General features: G+C 33.4%; 2 protein-coding genes across 3 annotated transcripts; one reads left to right on the forward strand and one right to left on the reverse strand.

Moving 5' to 3' along the window:
• Positions 1-136: 136 nt before the first annotated feature.
• On the reverse strand, positions 137-1,414 carry LOC105786027 (elongation of fatty acids protein 3-like). Its single transcript, XM_052634312.1, has one exon. The coding sequence runs from the start codon at positions 1,159-1,161 to the stop codon at positions 337-339; it is 825 nt and encodes a 274-aa protein (XP_052490272.1). The 5' UTR covers positions 1,162-1,414; the 3' UTR covers positions 137-336.
• A 4,127-nt stretch (positions 1,415-5,541) lies between these two features.
• Positions 5,542-12,890, forward strand: LOC105786035 (prefoldin subunit 5). Of its 2 annotated transcripts, XM_012612283.2 has the most exons (4): positions 5,559-6,305; positions 9,876-9,979; positions 10,093-10,170; positions 12,642-12,890. In XM_012612283.2, the coding sequence occupies exons 2-4, from the start codon at positions 9,884-9,886 to the stop codon at positions 12,708-12,710; spliced, it is 243 nt and encodes an 80-aa protein (XP_012467737.1). In that variant the 5' UTR covers positions 5,559-6,305; positions 9,876-9,883; the 3' UTR covers positions 12,711-12,890. The 2 variants fall into 2 exon arrangements, 1 of the variants encoding a protein (XP_012467737.1); XR_001131302.2 differs by lacking the exons at positions 9,876-9,979; positions 10,093-10,170; positions 12,642-12,890 and adding an exon at positions 6,732-6,938 and having other exon boundaries at positions 5,542-6,305.
• The last annotated feature ends 1,380 nt before the right edge of the window (positions 12,891-14,270 follow it).

The raw sequence follows: 14,270 nt of genomic DNA on the forward strand, positions 1-14,270 counted from the left end.
AAAAAAAAGTTAAAATTTTAGTAGCATTGACAGATTGTTAAAATTGTGTACAATTACTTTTCCAAGAAAATATATTGTACTTAAAAACCGGTGCATCTGAAAGCAATTTCACTCAAAAATACTTTAGAGAAAGCAATGGAAAAACATATCCTTATTGAGCTCATTAACAATGTTCCAATTATACAATAGTTCACATGCTTCTTTATTGAAAAAACAAGTTGACACTTTACAGTAACATAATGCACAATTCAGAATCATTAAAAACAAGTAACTGATGTTAATAGGATAAGAAAATGTGAAGCTTTTTCTCTGATTTATTTACCAATCGTTACAGGATCATGAACGTTTATCCTTATCAACAACAACAGCAACCTTCTTCTGTTTGGCAGCATAACTCTTGCCATGGAAATCAAGAAAAAGAGCCAAAAGAGAGGCATTGAAAACAGCATTGAAGCACCAACCCAACATCCCTGAACAACCCAATCCACTAAAATGGTAGTACAGCATCAAAACAGAAACCATAAAGCTAAACATGAACTGCACAATCTGGCAATTTGTAACCAATCTCTTCCACTTGGGACGAATCCCCATTGCAGACAACAAATAGTAAAAGTACATTATTACATGTACGGTGGCATTGGTGACGAGTGCTACCGGGAACAGCGTCTGGGATGTGCGTAACCAAAGGTAGCACATAACGACAACGGTCCCATGGTGGTAGACGTGGAGAAATGTCAGCCTTTGCTTGGAATTACTTAAGATAATCAGAAGGGTATCGATGAATTCGAGAAGCTTGGAGAGATAGAAGATGTTGGCCCAGAAAAAAAGGGGACCGGTGGGAGGGGTGTTGGGAGGGAAGCAAATGATGTGGGGTAAAGGAGATGGAAGGGATATGATGGAGAGGGTGCATCCAACGGCCATGATGAGGGAAATAAGGAAGAGATTGAGGGAATGAAGGGCTGTGATGGGTTTGAGAATGTTGGGACCAAGGGAAGGGAGCGTTGATCGGGAGAGGAGGAGCGTGAGTGTGAGGTAAGAGAGGACTGTGAGAGCGAGGAAGAGTGGGGTGGAGCCGAGGGTTTGACCTTCCGTCCATTGGAAATGGAGGATTTTGGGGTGGTTCACTAGCCAATACTGGAGAGACGAGTAGATTCGGTCCATGTTGAAGCTCAAGCGCCACCAGTTCTGATGGTAGAGACTGCCGGCTGTGGTGGTTGGACGATGGATGAGGGGGTGGTTCAATGCTCTATTCAATGGTTTCTATGCTATCCTTTCGTTTCACCTTCTTTAATGTCGGGAGACTATTCCTCATTTATTATTTTATTTATTGAATAAACTATATTCATGGTCATATCACTAGCTAAGCAAAAAAAGAAAAGAAAACCAGAAACGGTGCTTTTATCGTCTTGCATTTTTTTTCATCAACAACAAAATCGTATTAGGTTAGGGGCAAATGTATTTAAATATGTTGAAAAAAATAAAAATTGAGAAAGTATATCATTTTTAAAAAAAAAATATTGATCTATGTTATTTTTTGGAGAAGAAAGGAAATCGTTTTTTAGAGGATGTATTTTCACTCAAATAGTAGAGAAAACACGCAACGTAGTTTTTCTCCCATCCTAAAACACGCATTCTATGTGGTGCATTTTATCTGTCAGTTCAGTAAAAACGTGCCCTGTTTTCTCTCCAACGGTAACTTTTTTTAACGACCAGAAACCCTCAAATTCTCATTTTCTCCCAACAACCATTTTTTCCCTATATAAGCCCTCAAATTCTCATTTTTTCACCTCAACTCTCAATTTTCACAATTTGATTCTCAATTTTCTTTTTCTCGATTTGTTATTATTTGTCAATTCTCGATTTTTTTAAGCCAAATTCTCAATTCCAAACTTCTTTTAAAAAAATTTCTTAGTTCTTTGATTTTATTTTATTAATTTTTCGATGGCATATCAGCTTATTCGTTTAGATGACAAGCACATATCCGGCATTCAATTACAAATGGTAATAAAATATTATTTAATTATTTAATTTTAATCCGTTAATTATTATGATGTTAAGAAAATATTATCAAATTATTTAATTTTAAATAGTTACTTATTACGCTGTTCAAATTAATTATTTTTTATGTTTATATACTAAGGCTGAAGATTGAATTTTGAAGACATACATAAACAACTTAAGCGAAGGTGCACCGGAGGTCATTCATGGACACTTGCGAGATGTAGGCTTTTTATACGCGACTCATATACTTAGGGGGATTAAATTGAATCCCCTATTCATTAATGCTTTGGTCGAGAGATGGAGACTGGAGATGCATACGTTCCATCTCCCCTGCGGCGAGTGTACATTTACACTCGATGACGTCAGTTTACAACTTGGTCTACCGATCGATGGGAATGTCATTACGTGGCCAATTATTAGTGTCGGTTGGAGTGCAACATGCGAGCAATTGCTGGGGAAGGTGCCAAGCTGATTTAGGGGTAGTTGGATCGAGATGAGATGGTTGGATGACAACTTTCAGACTATCGAGGCTTTAACAAGCGACGTTGAAAAGGAGCAATCCGCATGCGCATTCATCTTAAGGTTGATGGGGGATCTGCTAACGCCAGATAAATTTCGCAATTTGGTACACTTGAAGTGGCTACTACAACTAATCAACTTGAGAGAAGCAGGACGACTTAGTTGGAGATCAGCGGTGCTGGCGACATTGTACCAAGAAATGTGTCTAGCGACGATACCGAGAAAAACTAAAATAGGCGATTGCATGTTCCTTCTTCAATTGTAGGCATGGTATCGACTGCTATTTTTATACCATCGAATGCAAGTCCCTTATGAATTCCCACGCGTAACATGGTAAAATTTATTTAATAATATTGTCACCGTTTTGGAATTTTCATTGTTGTAATTTTGAAATAACATATTTTTTAAATAGGTGGAACAACCTAGCAAGCCATAGTAGTATACCGACAGAGTTTAAAGGCATCTGACTAGCTTTAGATGAAGAAATCAACGAGGAGGTTAGTTTATTAATTTCATAGTTATCGGTTTTTTATTCTAGCGTTTGAAATTAAATATTAGGCACTTGCTAAAATTTATAAATTCGTACTGTAGTTCATATGGATGCCACACACATATCCGAGGATTTAAGAATGCGTCCCGGAGAAATTTTTGGCCAACCATAGCATCTGGCACGTGAAAGTGTCATTGGTCATTTTTGCAACGGTCGAGATGCACGAATCCGACCGAGTGATGCGGCAGTTTAGGTGTACGTAATGTATTCCGCGACAACCTTAAGAGCTCGGTGACCTACAAAAAGACCGACATGCAAGGGAGACCAGATGAAGATTAACATTCCGCAAGAAGTATATTGAGTTATGGCAGCACAGGTACGATTACTTGCCAACGTGTGAACCGTATCTGACATCAGAGTTGGTGACATCTTCGAATTACATGGATTGGTTCAGGCATTATGGGAAACTATGTCTACTGCTGACTTTAGAAAGGAGTAAGCAATATCTCCGTAAGAGGCCAATACGAGGGCCTATCAATCCCAGGTCAAGAGGACATGTCGCAGACGATTGACATTTGCTCCACATGCACACCCGGACCCAGTTCCCGTGCAACCTCCCAGTCAGTATGGTTCATTTATTCCTGTCACTAACCCATTTTATTTTACACCATCATCACAACACGCACCAATTTATTTTACACTTGCACCACAACACGCGCAATCATTCATTGCACCAACATAGTCAGCACCCTTTTATTTTACACAAGCATCACAACATGCACAATCATTCCCTGCACCAACACAGTCATCACCAATTTATTTTACACAAGCACCACAGCATGCTCAATCATTTCCTACACCGATACCTTCTCTAGTGATATATTTCACACGAACACCACCCCCTACATCGTATTATACGCCTTATGCATCATCGCCCCATGCGACACCATATAGTGGTCTGCTGATAATGTCGCAAACACCCCCAACAACGTTATTCTTCCGAGTTGGGTCATCCTCGCAAACGCCGACTAGGTCAGGGAGGGATGCACTACGACTTCTGGGACATGGTCCCAATCATCCACGGATGGAGGAGATAAGGTCACTGATCAACCCCAACGTGCACATGAAGACGAGGCCGAAGTCCCAATGGAGTCGCCAACTTAAACAATGTAACGAAACCCTAGGCGTACCCGATGTGCACCCGGTTGTGGCATACATTCGGGGGATCGATGATTATGTCCATTTGTAATTTTACGAAATTGTTTACTTTGTTTTACATTCACAATTTACATTTATTTAAAAAATATATATCTTGTTTACTACAATTTGGATGCATATACATAAGTTTTTAAGTTAAGGGTTTTGAATATGTTAGGTCATGCTACAAACATTATAATTCTTGAAGGATTTAAATGAAAATTTAGTAAATTAATGTTGCATATGGTTTGTGTGTCTTTTACGGTGAATTTTTTTTTGGTAAATTCAAATATACCTTAAAACTATAAAAATGTCTATCTTTATAGAAAACGGGACCTACAGGGTGCGTTTTCTTTTCTCCCTCCAAAAACAACATAGATCGATAAATTTTAAAAAAATGCCATACTTTCTCAATTTTTATTCTTTTTCAGCATATTTAAATAAATTTTTCGATTTTAGGCATTTTCTTAAAAATATATTTTTAACTTTTATGAATTTTTACTTTTAATAATTTTTCAGTATAATTATGATTTAAAAAATTTAAGTATAGAAAAATAAATCATGAATTTTCTAACTTTTATTATAGCTTTTTTTTTTATAATTTTAGTTTTTATATTTAATGTTAAAAAATTCTAAAAGAATCAAATTGATATTGTAGTTATAGTTCAATGACCAAATTAGCTATTAAGTTTGAGTTAATGTGTCAGTTCATCAAATCCGTTAATGATTATTTTATAATTTTTCATAGTTAGGTCATCAAAACAAAAACTTACTAATAATTGGATGATTAATGTTTTAGTTTACCCAAATATATTTGAGGAATAATGTCTTAATGACCCACGTTAAGATCCATTAGCGAGTAAGTGATAAAATTGAAATAATTTAGTGATTAAATTGTAACTTTTTACAATTGAGTGATCCAAGTGTAAATTTACTAATAATTGAGTGACCATAGGTATAATTTAACAAAAAAATGATCTATTCGGTTATTTTTCTGGTTTTCAATTTTCAATTGTGATTTTACCTTTGATTAAATTTTCAATTGGTGTCTATCTTTCATAGAAAATGACTGATGAAAAATATTTTGTACTTTCATAAGTTTGTTTCATAGAAAATAGCTTAGTTAATGAAAAATAATTTATTAATGAATAAAAATAAGTAAATTTTTTAAATTTGACTTTTTAAAACCATAAATCATTTTTGAAATGAATCATTTATAAGTTACTTGATTTTTATATAAAAATTTACTTGACTCAAGTTTAAAAATGTTATAGTAATAATAAATTTTTAATTTCAATTTTTTAAAAGGACATTATTTAAAATTGTAAGGAATTTGGGTTATTTTATTAATAATAATAGGAACATAAACAAACCACACAATTTGAAAGAATTCAAAACCAAACAAACAAATAAATAAAATAACGAAACTAAACAAATAAAATAACAACCCAACATTGAGCAGGCATCCACTTTCCCTTTCCATGGGCAATCAGCAACACCATGGAATCCAAAACGGCAACCTATGTTCCTAGCCAACATCATACCGTTCATCTCCCCTGATCTCAACCGAAACCCCCCAAACATTGTCGAACACTCAAAGAATTTAGCAACCCATCACCACCTCAAAAGTAACCCACCGGTCTTCGTACCCCCACCCTAGATAGTAGTAGCCCTCAATACCCTTCCCCCCTTCAAACCCCATTAAAGTTTCTTGCGATGCCATCAGAGAACATCTCCACCATTTCTTCCCCCAACTGTCATTCGCGCCGATCGTTGTCCATCGCATCCCTCGCAAAGTCCAACACACACCCTTCCAGATAAGTGCTCCCACCTCTCATCAACCCCTCTGTTGATAGTATATGTGCAACTCTATTCGCATCCCTGGGAACATGTCTAAATGAGCATCTTGTGAAGCCTTCTATTTTTTTCTTTGCATCGTATATATAAGCCCCTATAACCGGCCCATCTTCATTGCAGGACCTCATCTTTTTTATCACTGACAAGGCGTCCCCTTCTACCATCACCTATTGAATCCCTAAATCTATCCCCAAACTTACTGCCTGAAGACATGCAAGGGCCTCTGCTGCAAAACTCGTAGGTATGCGGCAATTTACTATTGTTTTTGAGCCTACCACTTTACCCTCCCAATTTTTGATAATTACCCCCGAGTATGATCTCCTATCATTCCCTTGAAATGCTGCATCAAAATTTATTTTGAGGAAAGGATCCTTTGGAGGCTTCCAACTTTCATTCTCAACCCTTCGAACATGTAATTTCCTTTGAACCACATCAACATCTCTAATGTAGGACTCAACCCTATGAATTATGTCTTGAGATAATAAGATCGTCCTGTCATGAATTAATCTATTTCTTGTTGACCACATATACCATAGGGTACAAATCACAATTCTTCATATAGTAGTAGAGAATGTGGAAACAATGTAATTAAGCCATTCTTGTAAAGATCCATTAGCAATATCATTAGGCTATTCGAAATCTAACTTTCTCCATATTTCCGCTGTAGAAGGACAGTCTCTAAAAATATGCTCAGAGGTTTCGACATCTCTTGTACACTTCGGGCACATTGTTGAACTTCACAGCCTCTTGTTGTACAAATTATTGTAGTTAGGGATGTAATTTTTATTTTCTCTAGTAAATTGATCTACCAAAGTCTCTTAAAGAAGGTTGTATAATTATTGTTTCTACCAATAGACTCAGCATTCTGAACTAAGATCTTATAGCCACTCTTTACTGAAAATATAATAAATTATTCAAACACACATATTTATATTTAAAAATATAATAAATAATTAATATAATTTATTATCTTAATAAAATTATTTAATGTTCTAATTTTATTTAATAATAAATTTTAACATTAATAATAATTTTAATAGTATCTTTAATATTTTATTAAGTATTTTAATAATAAATACTAGATTATGACACATTTACTATGTGGATGAAAACAAATATAACAAATTTATAAAATATATATATAAAAATCGATTGTAATTTTGGTTGAAATGTTAATGTTGATATTGTGAAGATTTTGATGTCTTGAGTTCAGTTCTCATGTGTATGTTTTTTTTTATAGTTTTTATAAAAGTATAAAAACAAAAATAACCTCAAAATAATATATTTTGCTTTATAAAAATAATAAATTTTGATAATTTCACAATTGAGTTAAGATTCAATTGATTAGTGACATCAATTCAGTTAAATAATTAAATAATAATATAGATATATTATAATTTATAAATATCTAGTAATAAATATTTTAAAGTATAAAATATGAATATTTTAGTAACATAAATAATAGTATCTATTTAAATCATGCTTAGTATTTATCATTTATAGTATCAATGTGCCATTATCCACTCTAATATATGTAAGTTTTAATTAGGGATTAGTTATTATTGAATTTATATAAGATATTAGTTTTTACTCTTGTAATGCAAGTGTTAATTTTATGTATTAATTTAAATACATGAAATTATCTCATAAATAATTATAATTGTTTATTTAAATCAATTATTAAACTGTAACAACATAGTATGAACAGAAGTGACTATGGGAGCGAACACTTCTAATCAAATTGTGACAGCAAAAGTGAAAAATAAATGGACAACAATATTGTTTACGCAATTTGGTTTCTCTACATCTCCAGAGCCTAGCTTAGTGAGATGGGTCTATTATCTTTGAACACAATAAAATAAATGATCTTAAATCTAACACACCCAAGTAAAGAATCCTCACTTTTATAATTCAAAAATTAGACCTCTCACCACTAAATACTTTCCTATGAGAACTTAGCTTGTAAAATCAATCACAAAAAAGCCTTATAGTCAAAATGCACTCTCACAAATAACATTCATTACTAAATAGATAAGTGTCCTCAATAAATCAATACATGAACCTATACAAGTCTCGAAAATCTATCTAACCTACTTAAAAATCAATTACAATCCCTTTTAAAAGGCAGCTAAATACAATATAATATTAATGACCAAATTAATGTGCGTTGTTGGTAGATAAGTCTTTAAGTTTCTCATTCGATCCAATATCCTTGATTTAAGAGATTTGGTACAATTGATCCGATATAATCCTCAATATACGTTTTTTCAAGTGAATTGATTTTCATTGATGGGCTTGAATCATTCCATGATATCAACACAACTCAAAGATTTGCTTCAATAAATTACCAATCTAATATTTGTTTCAATAAATTCTCAATATTTCAAATATGGTAACGTGTTGTTTGTCGCAGTGGTGATGGAAGTGGACACTTCCATTAGCACATTGCAGCAACTTCAAATATTTTAAGAATAAATATAAGAGTAAAGTACATCATTAATCACTAAATTATTGGTAAATTTTTGTTTTAATTATTTAACTAAAAAAGTTACAATTTTGTCACTAAACTATTTGAAAGTTTTCATTTAAGTTACTAAACTATTCAAAAGTTTTTATTTAAGTCACTAGATTGTCAAGTTTTTTTTTCAAAGTTTCGCCAATGAGCTCCAAGCAACGGTTGGACGATCAGTATGGTGGATCATTACTCATCGACGAGTAGAAGAACGTACCTAAATCCAAGTCGATCTGACAATCAATGTCGAAGATTAAAAAAAATTGTTTGAATTTTGGTTCGCAGATTTCTGACAACCAAAGTTGTTTATGGAAAAAAAAACTGAACTGTATAAAAAAAGGGGAAAGAAAGCTTTCAATTGGTGCTAACAAAGAAAGCCATATGGTATCAATTTTAATAGGTCAATTACTTAAACGAAATCTTTTGGGTGATCAAATTGTATTTTTTTTAATTAAGTAACCAAAACAAAATCTTATTCATAATTTAATAACTAATGATTTAATTACTCTAAATATAATAAATTATAAAATTATAAAAAAAAATTGAAACTCAATTCAAATTTGACCTTAACTAGACCATATGTAACATATAGCTACCACAACAATTAAACGTTCTAATTTTAATATCCCGTGATTTTTGTTGAAGTTTGCGTCAATGCTGCTAAACCTTGAACCACAAAAGGTTAATTGACTAAATTTATTGAGGAAAAGAGCGGAGTACAAAATAAATTTAATAGTGTTGAAGAACAAAAAAACATTATAGAGAAATGAATCGACGATTACCTTCAATCTCTTTGCCAAGTATCATATTAAAGAAAACTATAAAAGAAACGAAAAAACAAATTGAAGATGATTTATCATTTTTATAATTTGTATATTCCTAGTGTTCTTGCATTAAATATGATAATTTTTTATCTCTACTTATACCACATTAAATTTACTTATATAAACACTCTTATTAGATGAATAATTTAAAATTTAAGTATAGATTAATTTAATTTTTATCTGTTTTAAAAATATCACATTTTAACAATTAATTTAAGTAAAATTTTGTGATTGATATTTTAAAACGTTCTTCATTAGTAGTTAAACAAAATTAAGTGATTTAGCTTTAAAATGATTTATTTGATTTAACAGAAATTTGATATTAATTTTTCATTGTACTTATTTTAATAAAAGAAAACTAATTTTAAAATCATTCTGCAATGAGAAATTTGAATCCTATCAATCACCTCTTTCGTTTCCTTATTTTTAGTATTAAAATATCTTAATTGCTATAATTATTATTTTTGGGTTTTAGGGAAGAAAATGTCGGTTCCTCTCACTGCTTCCCTTTATGTTCCTGGCACACTCGATGATGCCGACAAAGTTCTTGCCGATATCCGCACCGGATACTTCGTTGAGGTCCCTATATGAGTTTTCCCTATTTATTGCTTTCTACAACGCTTGCAGTTGCTGCTGGAGTATGATCTAATTTGCCCTCAATTGTTTTGTATTTTGAATTTTTTTTTCTACAGAAAACAATGGATGAAGGCAGAAATTATTGCGAGCGTAAGATCAACTTAGTGAAATCCAATTTCGATCTACTTAATGAGGTACCTTTATCTCCCTCTTCATCTACCTTTAATGGGATGAAACATATAACACTATAAAAAGTTAGATGGGTACTTGTTAGTTCTTGTTTTTGGTAATAAAAAAAAAAAAGATAGGATAAAGGGTTTTGTAGATATTGTGATTTAAATTCGTGACCTGCTAGATAGTGAATGTATGAATTAACTAGGTTTGAGTCTCGGTTCATGAGTTTTTTTGTTTGTTTGTTTACTTAGATTTGATTATTTTAAAGCTTATTTGATTAATATTGTTCGATGGAAAGCCTCATCGTGCAGAAGGAAGGAAGAGTGGCTTTTTCTTCTCATTAATTGATGGTTGTCGAGACTATCAAATATAAATTTCTTATCCTCTAACTAAACTAAACAGTAATATAGAGAAGCAGGGTTGATCTCTCAGGGACTTAGATTTTTAATATCGTTTTTTTACGTGACCAACTTCTAAAGTCGTGGTAGCTGTCATAACGTGCTGAGCGAAATTAAATTAGATAATCAAATGTGTGAATTCTTAACCTTAGGCTCAGAGTATTTCAGGTTCAAGTCGATCCTTAAAATTGATTTTTTCCTTTCAAACGATATGTTGGTTATAGCAATCAAGGAAACTTTAACCCTCAACTCTTCCTTGTGTAGTTGATTTCGATACGCCGTGCAAATCAATCCTTACCGACTATCTAACCATGCAACACGCTTTCGCAATTTAAGATATCAGTAGCCTTGCAATCTAAAAGATCTCAACTCGAATTAACAGTTTCAACTGTGTGGGTCGTTTAAATTCGATCACTATCTTCCTTAATGGAATCCAATTGGCCTTTTTCCACTTGGACACGCCAATTTGTTACCAGGAACCCGAACGCGGCAGATGGCCGTCTCGTTTTCCCAATTGTACGCCAAACTACTCTAACCCAATGTGCATTTTTAAGTTGAAATTGAATTAACTTTAAGGGACAATTGTAATTATTCCATATTTCGGAGAGATAATGAATATCGTGCTGTAAGGTTTTAGTATGGGTTCATTTCTCACGATTCTCGATCGGAATAATAACCGACCTAAAGATAAATAGATATTAGTCGAACATGAATTTAATCATACTTGATAGGACTATGAAAGTGAATTTTAATGAAAAATAATAGGTGAAGAAGGGAGGGAAGGGTGAACTTACACGATACCGCCGAAGGAAAGACTTCGGGGATTTTTAAATTTTACGACCCCAAAGCACTGAACAAGATACGATGAAATTTGATATCACCCAATCCCAGTCTGTAAGAGCATCTCTCTTTTTACCCTCGATACACTTAATTTTCGTGATGTTGTGTTAAATGATTTCGATACTATTAGTTGGAAATCATATGCAAATATTAAATGTGTTGTATTCTTCGAACTCGTATATGAATTTTATGCAATATTTAGTTTCGATATAAATGTCATTAGGACTGTTAAAACTTAATACATCATCTGCTTCTGATTGCTTAGTAATACTTTTAGAATGTCAGTTTCGGATTTTAACATAGCCATGGGCTTCACTGACTCTAATGATGTTCAATCCAACTCATACAATACAACTTTACTTGATATACCTAGCGATTTTGATGTCTATGTCGCTTACTCGGCTCTGATTCACTCTATACACTGCGCTTACAATTCTAAGACTTCTAAAATCTTACCAGTGCATGAACTAGCCCTAAGATACATTCATAGATTTCTTTCTTTTAGTTATTCGAGTCGAAACAAATCTTCGTATACCCTAACAAAGACAAAATTATTTTTCTTATAGTGTATGCACTTCATTTATAGAGTCAATTTATGATATTGGTTTGCGTGAGGTTTCCATGTTCTTTTATGTACTCATCAACCATTCATTCTCGATCCATATATCACGCATTTAGTCATTAAATTTTGGCATTGTTGTCGGGGAACTGGAAAATAATTCTAATTTTCGTTTCTTTTACTTATGACTAGGTCAGAACTAATGATCTTAGAGTTTGAACCGAAAATTTAGAAGTTAGCTAAATTACTGCAAAGAGAAGCTATTCGACGCGAAAAACAACTGTAAGTGAAAGAATCCAAAAATGAAACACTGTCTTACACAAAAAATTAACAATACACTCAGTGAACTAGATAAAATGGCGAATGAAACCATTCGACAGCTCGTTGCGACACTAGATGAGCAATAACTTTTGTGCATAACTTATCCAAAGCGAAAAACATCGTTTAAGTTAAAATCAGACTTAATTCATCTATTACCCACTTTTCGCGATTTGCAAAAGGAGAATCCTTACACTAATCTCAAGGAGTTCCACATGATTTGCTTAAGCATGAAACCTCAAGGAGTAACCGAAGATCAAATTAAACTTCGAGTTTTTCATTTTTCGTTAGCAGACTTTGCTAGAGAGCAACTGTTTTATTTACCTTCAGATTCAGTTAATACATGGTCTAACATGTCTTGCTTGCTTTTTGACAGGTTCTTTCCAGCAACTCGAGCAACCGAATTAAGAAAAGATATTTTCAAAATATGACAAAAGGAGACTGAATATGACTTCTGGGAACGATACAAGAAGTTATGTGCAATCTGCCTACAACACGACCTAACTGAACAATCATTTCTTCAATACTTCTATGACGGGTTACTTTGTATGAAAATGAAGATAATTGATGTCACCAATAGAGGGGCACCTGTTGGCATGACTCCTCAAAGAATAAGGGAATTAATTTCAACCATGGCTACGAATTCCCAACATGACCAACTATTGAACCTACGAGACGAGTTCATGGGCTAAGTACTCTATAATTAGAAGATAAAATTGACAAGCTCACTAATGTAGTTCAAAATATACTTGAAGGAAAAACGAACCTAATTCAATTGTGTAGGATATAATAGTACAAGTAGATGCCATTGAGAACTTCCCGGGGCCACCCTAAAGGCGTTATGATCCACATTCAAATACTTACAACACGAGGTGAAGAGATCACCCAAATATGAGCTATGGATTGAATCCTCGGTACAACTAATTGTATCAACCAAAGCCACCTCCAACTCAACAATTTTAATCCACAGAGCCATCTCTTGAGGCCATAGTGGAGAGATTAGTTGGTAGTACCGAAAATTTTCAATAGAAGATTGAAGCGCACTTACAAGAACTAGATAAGCAAATAAGTAAGTCCCAATGAAAGTTGTCATCTCAAACATAGCCAAATCCACGACAAAATGCAAGTGCTATAACCTTAAGAAGTGGACCAGATTTGGAACCAGCATCTAACATGAATCGTGATCATGACATTGAATGGGAAGAATAGAAACTTGATCCAGCAGCTACTTCGGATTCGGCACAACATAAACTGTTCATGGTACCACCCCTATTCCCTGGAAGGCTCGCCAAATGTAAAAATGAACGAAAAGAGATAAATCCTAAAGACGATCCAAAAAGTTGAAATTAAAATATCCCTGTTATATGCAATAAAACAAATTCTACGCTATGCGCAATTCTTAAAAGAATTATGCACTGGCAAGAAGAAGCTCTTAGGTAACAAAAGGGTAAGTGTAGGAGAAGATGTTTCTGCGGTTTTACAAAAGAAAATTCCGCCTAAGTGTAAGGACCAATGTATGTTTGTTATATCTTGCAAAATAAGTAATGTTGGAATTAAAAAGGCCATGTGTGATTTAAGTGCATCTATTAACGTTATGCCTCTATCTATTTATAAATTACTAAACACGGGTCCATTGAAAGAAACAAGGGTGATCATTCAATTAGCGGATAGGTTAGTTATGTATCCGGAACGGGTGTTGGAAGATGTCCTCGTCAAAGTAAATGAACTAATCTTACTTATAGATTTATACATCATTGACATGAAGGATGACAACTTAATAAATTCTTTCGATATTCTACTAGGGAGATCATTTTTAAGCATCGTGCGAACAAAAATTAATGTTTGGAGTAGAACACTTACTATGAAATTCGACAGTGAAGTGATCAAGTTTAATGTTTATAAGGCCATAGGTCGCCCCAGTGCAATGACGAATGTCTCTAATGTCAATATAATTGAACCATTGACAAAATTACATTTTGAATATCACGAAGAGAATGAATTACAA

This window comes from Gossypium raimondii, chromosome 1 (assembly GCF_025698545.1).
Source record: "Gossypium raimondii isolate GPD5lz chromosome 1, ASM2569854v1, whole genome shotgun sequence".
In the NCBI taxonomy this organism is placed as follows: domain Eukaryota; kingdom Viridiplantae; phylum Streptophyta; class Magnoliopsida; order Malvales; family Malvaceae; genus Gossypium; species Gossypium raimondii.